Genomic DNA, 9,592 nt, shown 5'->3' with positions numbered 1-9,592 from the left:
TATTATGTATTTTTATTATCGTCAACAAATGCCATGAAAAGACCAAAACCGAATGGTTTTGCTCTCTGACCTCCCTCAACTGTCTGCAGCTATATAATTCCTGTTGAACTCTCTTATTTTACACAGCAAAGTCTGTCTGCTACCAAATATATGAAAGAATTTGTATAAAGATGGAGCCACGCAAAGGCTGATTAATTGCCTCAAGTGATGTCACTTAAGTCAGGGTCAGGTGGGACTACACATTTAAAGATGAGTGTAGAGACCTCTGTAGCCCACTCTTCATCTCTGCTTGAGGCTTGCGGCACGAGGCAACATTAGCTGCTACTAGCATAATACACCCAAGACCTTTGACTGAGCTGTCAGTGGTTGAGTTGCATTGTGGGTAATCTAGGCAAAAAGTTTTGACAAGGAGGGGAGAGGTCATGGAATGAAACGATACCTCTGGTCCTGCTGCATTGAATTTGATCCTTTTAAAAACAACAAATATATACGTAGCTTAAACAGGAATCAGCAGTTAGCAAAACAATCAGTCTATTTTACAGCTGTTTTGGGGCTTTCGATCATATCACGTGATGTCCATCAACAGGTGGAGTTTGCTCAGTTGTCACGGAAACACAGATGTTGAAGTACTATAAGGACTTGTTGCCCATGTTGGTTTAAAAGTTGAACTGAAACTCAAAGAATGAGCTTTTGAAACTCAGTTAGCAACCAAGCAGACTCTGAAAATGTCATATAATCAAAAGCTTTAGAACATCTTCCAAATGGATCAATACGTTTTCATTAAAACTGGGACCTGTGGGTTAAATTACTCAAACAAGAATGAATAGTGCATTTGTTGGGGACTTTTTTCAGCCATGGGTGAATACACACTTTGTACTCTAGTGAATATTTACAGCACCAGGATTTTGTATATGGGATATTACCCACATAGTCATCATGATGAAGGAACATGTCGCCCAGTGCACCAGACTCACTATTAATGAAAAGCAAATCTCCTAAAGCAGCTGACACTGTTGTTTCCAGCAAACATTACTCAAACAGGAGAAAAGAGTGATTTTGTTGGATTATTTTACTTTGACTATTAATTGAACCACTGCAACAACGTGGAGGAATAAACTACAGCAGGCTTTGGCTTCAAACGCAACACTAGTTTGGTCTTTTCACAGCATTTGGAGACAATAAGAAAAACCTATAATATCACCAGCTTTATCTTAGAAGTGTGTGTGTGCGTGTGTGCGTGTGTGCGTGCGTGCGTGCGTGCGATTGCGTGTGCCAGAGACACTTTTTTGACACTTTCCGTGCCATTCTCAAATCCGGTCCACTCTTCAACATAATTTTGAGTCGTCATGCCAAAATAACATCCTGCAAACATGACTTCAAACTTTAGGAGGAGACAAGGAAGTCACGCGCAAACAACGGGAGGGCGAAGGCCAAAGGAGCAAAAAATAGAGAAGAAAGCACAGAAGAACAAAGACGTGTAAAATTATTCTAATGAGCACATGATGTTAGAAATTCAAACTACTATCGATTCACTCTCACTGGGCTAAGACATCAAAGGGCCAGAATTAATGGCTAATAATATTAAAAATACAGTGGTGTTGGTTATATGTTGGCTGATATGCAATAAATTTACAGTAATAATGCAGTAAAGGGTGATTTAATAGCAGCAGCGTCATCACTAGTTTGTCCAGACTTCACTGTTTACAACCTCTCTGCGGTCTTGGCAGAGTTCCATGTAATTATCAGGTTTCTTTTGTCATTTTTACTACCAAACACTGGTGTCCACATCAGCCCCCCGAATCTCCCCAATCAGCTGGGATCTACTGTTCACACGATGATAAAGGCAGCTTCCAAAGGTCCACCAAGCTTAGCACAGGGCTCCAAATAATGACAAAGCACATTGTAATTACCATGAGTATAATTTACTGCACACGTAGCCTTGTTTGGCTTTATCGGGGCTGATTCAATAAGGGCGATGTAGACCTGTCAGTCTTGTCACTTGAACTGCCTCCACATCCTCTGCTATGTGAATTTATTGTGTTTAACGTGTTTCTAGCATGATAAAGGAACAACACGTGAGCTCTGAGTGAAAGGCAGGTACCGGCTGTTGTACAGAGCACACCAGACACACACATACACACTTATACGCACACACATGTACGCGGCCTGTAGATATTAACACCGTGATATGTCACACGTATCTTAATCCAGCCTGGCCTCTAATGCAGTGTCGAGAAATGTAACTACTGTATGAAGCACAGTGATAACCCACGAGTCCAAAAGCTGTTGTAGAGCAAAGTGTGTGTGTGTGTGAGTCCTTGTTACGACCCTCAAATGGATGTATTTTAGCTTCATGCAACGATTTTGAGCCATATTTCAATCTTACGTGATATCATCGCAGCACACTGACTACTCTGGCTCATTTTTGTCCGTGTAAACATTCGTGCAACAATTTATTAATGTCTTAACTTTTTGTTTGCATATAGAATGTGAAGTAGTGCTCGCCATATAAGATAACGTATAAGGAGTTAAATGTAGAGAGTGCATAAGCTAATTTGCAGCGTATCTAGTTAAGCAATAAGTCTGTAGTATCTCCCTTTATATGGCACTGGCCTGTATATGCTTTGTACATATGAAAATACACGGATGAGACGTACATGCTATTGTACATAGGAGAATTATGCATTTGAAATCCAACAGCCATTGTTATTTTTCAGAGAACATGAAATTGTTTTTGTACATGAGTGAATGATTAAATTGAAAAAGAAAAACACCTTTGAAAGATGAGAAGTCGTGTTTCTTGCTCATGTGTTCGGCTCATGGGGGGTGGGGCGAAAAAAGGACCAAATCTCCTTTCAAAAAAACCTCATTTTTATATATGCAGGACATTCAGACATTCAGTATCAAACATAGCCCAACCCACATGACACAGCGTGACCCAGAAAAAACAGCACTACAAAATATCCATAGAAAACCAATGCAATAGCAACACATGACTCTTCACAAAAATGTACAAAACTCAGTTGGAACAACAGCTTTACATTCTGGTTTAACTCTCCTATATATATATATATATATATATATACTGTTTACAGCAGTCATAAATGGTGGATCAGTGCATGAAAGGCCTGAAGGAGGATGAGAGACAGAAGGCAGCGAGTGGAGAAAAGATGATGAGGGGGAGGAGGTGGACAGATGTTAACAGTGAAAGCAGAATAGACGATGTCACATCCAGAATCAACACGGACTCATAGAGACATAAAGATGAACAACACATCACATCAGAAACTCTTTCTCCTCCTTCTTCTCCTCCACATCATCCCTCTCCTCTTCTTCATCGAAGGACGCCACACCAGAGGAGGCGCGGTCAGAGAAGAAGCTTCTCGGGCTACAGTGCCACACTCGGACCTCGTGAAACACGCTGCCCTCCTCCTCCTCGTCCTCCTCGTCCTCCTCTCCGGGAGACTCGGAGTGAGAGGTGGAGTAGCAGGAGTCGAACCTGCTGCTCCTGGCCCGAGGCCTCCACTCGGGCTTGTGGTAGATGCAGACCTCACTGCGCTGCTCCTCTAAAGGAGCCAGCTGTTCCTCGTGCCCATCCGGCCTCTCTTCCTCCTCCTCCTCCAGGAAGGGACTCGTGCAGTCGCTGGGTAAAGTAGGTGAATTGGTCTGGGATGAATGTGGGTCATTATGAGATGCAGGCCTTCCACAGAGCAGGCTGCTGCTGCTGGAGCCCAGGGGACTGTCGGAGGGCGGTGCCTCGCCGCCATCCGCCTCAGGCTGGCATGGCGCTCCTGTAATAGGATTGGATGTGCCGGCGTCTGAGGGAGGAGCAAAAAGTCAGAACACCTGGGGGGTGGATGGATAAGTTGGGGAGGGGGTGGGAAGATGAGGCGTTTTGTCAGCGGTGATGCAGAGTGAAATGAGATGAAAATGAAGGAAATGGCGGCGACTGTGGATACCTGAGCTCTGGCTGGACAAGGTGTGGGTGTGTCCGTTGGCGTGGGAGTCCTCATCGTTGGAGTCTTCCTCCTCCTCCTCGTCCATAGACGCCCAGGCACGCAGCTTAGCCTCAGCGATGGCGAACTGCTCAGCCACTCCTAGCACGAACACAGATCCATTAAAATAACTTTGACAACATCAGAAAGTAACTCATTAAAATGGATGCAAATCACTAAAATAATACCTAACAGAGCGAGACCAGGGAAATGTGATTGCTCTGGTGTTTTTGTCAGTACATCAATATCTATTTCAAACAAGGTTGGAGTAACACTGCGGCCCTGCCATACAGCTCATTTTGGCAGTTCATTTGTTTCCATATTGTAGGTTTTTGCAGAACATTTTATGAACAGTTGTGTTCAAAATAATAGCAGTCCCACATCACTAGCAAGATAAATCACTGTTTTTGTTCGAATTTCAACTTCTAAACTGCAAGTAAGTTTCTAGAAGGTTTAGTAAAGGTATAGAAAACCAACAGACCCAACAGGCATGACATGCAGGCTGCTGATTCTGTGAAACTGAATCATTAAGTGAAAAGGGGCGTACTGTGGTGTTGGTCCTATTTATCCCAAACCAGGGATCATGGATCAGTTTCAGTTTCAGTCTTTCAGTCTTTCAGTTTTCTGATGAGTACATCAGAAAACTGGAAGAAGTCATGTTGCCGTATGCTGAAGAGGAAATGCCTTTGAAATGGCAGTGTTTGAACAAGACAATGACCCCAAACACACCAGCAAGCAGGCAAAATCATGGTTCCAGACAAACGGCATTCGAGTGGCCAGCACAATCCCCAGTCCTTAATCCCATAGAAAACTTGTGGGCTGACATAAAAATGCTGTTCATGAGGCACAAACAAGAAATGCAGAGGAATTGTGGAATGTAGTACAATTGTCCTGGGCTGCAATACCTGTTGACCGGTGCCAGAAGTTGGTCAACTCCGTGCACCACAGATGTGAAGCAGTTATCAGGACAGATGTCAACACTGCTATTTTTTTTAACATTATATTTCTTGACTTTCTGTAAAATATTATCAAATTCAATTACTTTTTCCAGTTTTCTTGCTTTGAAATAGAATGTGCAGTGTCCCCAATGCATTTGTGTTCATTAAAATACAATTTATTTGAAGAATTTTGACATTTACTCACCTTTTTAAACACATTGCTAATATTTTGAACACAACTGTATGTGTGACATTGCCTCAGTTATGTCAAACGTTCTCTCCCCTATACTGTTTTCTATTAATTTTAGGAGCAAGTTTATGCCAGACTGAGTCAAAAGCAGAGTTTTGTACTCTACAGATTTTTAGAAGCCACACATGTTTTGATGGAGGAGGAAACCCACGCGTGAGTGACAGCACAAACTGCTGAGCCACCATACCGGTGTCTAATAGGGCACCATCTGCTGCCAAGACAAGGCACCACCCAGAAGAAAGCGCGGTGGGTGGAGCGAACAGCTGACATACAGGAGTTTGAGGGGATTAGGTGCTTGACAGAAGGTGGGAGCCGGCCAGGAGATGATGCTGGAGCTAAACCCAGCTAAGTAAGAGGATGCCCAAACAAACAAGCGACAAGCAGACCCCAGCGAGTAAAAGCTGGATACAAAACACGTCCTCAGCTAAAGGTCGCAGAGCTGAATACCTGCAGCAAACCGAGCCTCCTTCTCTCCTTCAGTCAGGTGGCAGTAGGAGCTGAAGTGGGAGTGGGCAGCCGGCGGAGGGTCGGCGGGTTTGGGCCAACCCTTCCACTCAATGAGGTGGGCGACCCGGCCCTGAGCCAGGGAGGTGGGCTTCGTCACATGGTCCCTCACTGCCTGAGAGATACCTGGACAGAGAGCGAGAGGTGGAGGTCACAGACTGAAGACATTTAATCAAGAGTGTACAAATAAAAAAAGGGAGTTGTTACCATTTAAGGAGGATCTGGCAAGTGCTGCAAACTCATGGATGCCGACACTTTTCCTCGAGTCTGCTGGAGATTTTCCTGACTTTGGAATCATTTCAACCTCCTCAAGTTTCACCTGCAAGAAGAAGATTTTAGATGTGTGCCAAACCTGCTTTTGTACCAATGCACGCAAGCAGCAGTGAGCTCTGCTTTCTCAACACCTGTGTGTCACATCCAGCACTCGTCAGCTCATTCAGTACTTCCAAAACCAATTAATGTTTGCTGTGCCAATATTGACACCGTGAGATGATTTCTGTGAAAACACCCTTATAGCGTCTAAGTGAGAAGATCATATTCAAATATGAATCACGGGACAAACACGCGACTGTGGCCTTCAGGCCAAATACATGCTTCATCCTCATAAAAAAGAAGACTTTTCCTACCTCTTCCTCTCTCTGCCTCTCCCTTCTCTCTCTACTCCTGGACCTCAGCCTCATCGTGGACATGCAGAGATGGTGTCGCAGCGCAGCAAACCAGCGCAACTAAAAGTCACAGCTTGGGCTCACTGGTTTAAACCACCAGGCAGACAAGCAAACAGCTATGCCCTACATTTACTGCACAGATGCTAAAGCCACAGTAAGCCGGTGAAACCGGTTAGAATGGTTGGGGTTGAGGGAGTTGAGGGCAGCGGTGACGGTCTCAATGCGACTGGGCAAACATATGGCGCGTGACCAGCTTCTGGTAAGCAGCTCCAGCCAGGCCTGCTCACCTCAAAGCTGCTGATCCTTATTAAAAGTGATGCTGCTACCTAACTGACTCCATATCTGCAGAGAAATACACGTATGGCTGCACCTAGTAGATGTGGTGGGTCAGCTTACAGAACATGGGAGCAGTCTTGTTTCTAGGGCAGGTGAGTCTTTCAACAAGCAGGAAACATGTTGCCTGACTTGACAGATATCCTTAAGCTCCCAAAGCAGCTAAGAAAGAAGAGTCAGATGCTTATGTTGCACTCAAAAATGACAGTAAATGTGCATCAGGGGCGCACGTGCAGGAAGGGAAGCTGGCAGGCGGTGATATGAAGCCCTCACAGCCCGGCTGACGTCCCAACACTCCTCAGAGGTGAGCATCACCTGCAAAACGGCCCTGTGAGCGCTGCAGCCATCACTCATGCTCAACACTGATAAGCCAGCGCATGTTCAGCATGAGGAGCGCTGCACGGCACAGCGGACAGCTCACCACCAACAGTCCTGGCAGTACTGAAAATTCCCCCAGTTGATTAGTTACATTCAGACATTCATACATATCAAAAATTTTCTGAAATTCTATCTTTAAATATGCAAATAGAGCATTACATCTATTAGATACACGTTCATTTGGCTGAATATCCAGAACAGAAATCTTGTAGTGGATGCAAAGGCAGTGGATCTCCCAAAATCTTGACCAGCGTATGAGAAAACAATATTTTCACCTGTTGTCTCTCTCCTTACATCATGCTGACAAAATAAGAGTCACATGATGGACATCAGCTTTTATTTTGAAATACAAAACAACTGCAAGCACTGTTAGAGCCCTGGATCAGATTAGGTCCAGTGCCAGTTAGCAGCATTCGTCACCACCTGCACACCAGTGGTTCCCTCCCCGACCGCTGAAAAACAAAGCAGCATCCTTCATCACGGCTTCTGCCACTTATTGATTTCCCCCTCCAAACGTTCTGGATTGATTGTCCCCTTTGGATCATTTTTAGAGACCAGACTAGTAAAGAGGAAAAATTTGAGAAAAGTCACAATTAATATAAATACGTATAGCAAAACATCATTTTTCATTGTTTTCTATCTAATTAATTATCTCGTTACCACTGAGATTTATCTCGTTGCCCAGCAGAGGGGTCCCGACCCCTACTGTTCTGTGCACAGTATGTAGGTCACACGTGTCATTTGGTTTAAGCTCTCTGTTCATCTGTTGATGCAGTGTTTAGTGCTGAAAATCAGATTACTTAATTGATGAGTCAACAGACTGATAAATGATAGTTTGTCAGTTATCAAGCAAAAATGCCAAATGTTCACTGGTTCCTGCTTCGGACGCTCCTGCTACGGAATATCTTTGTGCTTCTGACTGGTGATTGAACAAAATAAGTCACTTGCAGACATCACCCCAAAAAATTTGATAATAATTTGACATATATGGCACTGCAATTTGCAACTACAATGATATAATAGATAAATACTGTGAGAAAGACTAAACCATTTATAGAGGAATGACTGAGAGATGAATTAACAATGAAAACAAACAGTTGAATTTCTGAGACTGCCTTTGATATTTGCTCTTCTTTTTCAGACCTGTGCACCTGCACATGACTTGGCCTCTCTGGAGCTGTTATGTGTGACGTTGCCTTTGAAAACTCTCACTTTAACACGCTGATTGTCTGCCCTCTTTTACAGGAGACAAACGCTGCTAATTGGCACCCATCCTCATGATAACCGAATGTGCGGCAGCTGTAATGAAGTTACATGAAGTCCTTTCTTTTCCTGAGGCGTTTGAATGCTTTCGTCCACTCCCTGCAGAGGCACGCTGCTGTGTGTCTTCTTGACATCAGCGCACTCGGAGCTGAACGCGATGACACGCACAGAAGCAGGGATGTGACTTTATAAGACCAACAAGTGGGATCGAGTTAAGCCAGTTCGCCTGCAGCCAAACATGAGTCTGTATCTGGCATGAATGGTGGAGCTGCAGTGCTGCTGCCCCCCGGAAATGATATTATTCAAGCAACAGAAGCGGCACGCTGAATAACACATCACCCCGCCATTGATGGATGCAGGCCTGTAGCCTGTAATTACGGGGGAAAAAAAGCGCGGGTGCAGCAGCGGGTCTCCTGGCAACCTCTGAAGCCTCCATCTGCATACCAATAGCTCCATACCTGCATCGCACAAACACCGCGGAAACGCCGAGAGCCCCCCTGCCCTTCATGTGCACCTTCGCAGCTCGGGCGACGCTCGCGTGGTTGTTTTTGTTTCCCCTCACGGCGACTCTCGGCACCTACCTGCAGGTCGGACCGCGGCGGCTCATGATAATGCGCTTAATTGTCTCCAATCCGATCAACAGATGACACCGCGCGGCTCGTCCCCCCGCCGCAGCCTCCGCAGTGGGTCGTTAATGCCACGCAGTCGACGGAAACATCTTCCCAACTCCAGCATCAGGTCTCCAGCGCAGACGCACCATTTGTTGCTCGGTATATGGGTTACACGGGCTGTCCAAATGTCTCCCGATGGCGAGCGTCATCAACGCAAGGCGGTGTCACATCCACCCCTCGCCCCCCTTCCTCACGCAGCCGAGATACAGTAACCTGCGGCTCTGGCCCTCGGAGACCACTGCAGCTGATCCTCGCTCGTCCTTTTAGTTTGCATTTTAGCCCAAACTCCCGCAGTCGTTCGGTAAACAGCATCGACAGGGTGCAGGGTGGACCTGGCGGCTCAGGTGTGGAAATGTGCTGCAGTCTGATGTCAAGAAGAGGCGATAAGGATCCAAAAAACATGCTGTGGTTTGCAAATAAACCCGCCATCATGCCAATTTGACCTTACATGGCCGGCTATGTAGCCCGCATCTTAAAAACAACAACCCTACACTCACTGTTAGGTGGTGGTCATTTCTGAGGTGTGGATAAGTTTTGGGTATTACTTTACTTGTACTCCCCACCTATAAGTCCTATATAAACATGTAGTAACAAA

The 9,592-nt window shown here is 45.2% G+C and overlaps 1 protein-coding gene across 1 annotated transcript; it reads right to left on the bottom strand.

Moving 5' to 3' along the window:
* Positions 1-2,872: 2,872 nt before the first annotated feature.
* Positions 2,873-9,116, bottom strand: fam131a (family with sequence similarity 131 member A). The gene is made up of 5 exons (XM_041949591.1): positions 8,908-9,116; positions 5,895-6,006; positions 5,631-5,813; positions 3,960-4,097; positions 2,873-3,818 (listed from the first exon to the last, which is right to left on the bottom strand). Exons 2-5 carry the CDS (start codon positions 5,983-5,985, stop codon positions 3,277-3,279), a joined length of 954 nt encoding a protein of 317 aa, XP_041805525.1. The 5' UTR covers positions 5,986-6,006; positions 8,908-9,116; the 3' UTR covers positions 2,873-3,276.
* Between the last annotated feature and the right edge of the window lie 476 nt (positions 9,117-9,592).

This window comes from Chelmon rostratus, chromosome 12 (genome assembly GCF_017976325.1).
Source record: "Chelmon rostratus isolate fCheRos1 chromosome 12, fCheRos1.pri, whole genome shotgun sequence".
NCBI classification, from domain to species: domain Eukaryota; kingdom Metazoa; phylum Chordata; class Actinopteri; order Chaetodontiformes; family Chaetodontidae; genus Chelmon; species Chelmon rostratus.
The sequence above is the reverse complement of the archived record's forward strand: the minus strand, read 5'-3'. Positions and strand labels throughout refer to the sequence as shown.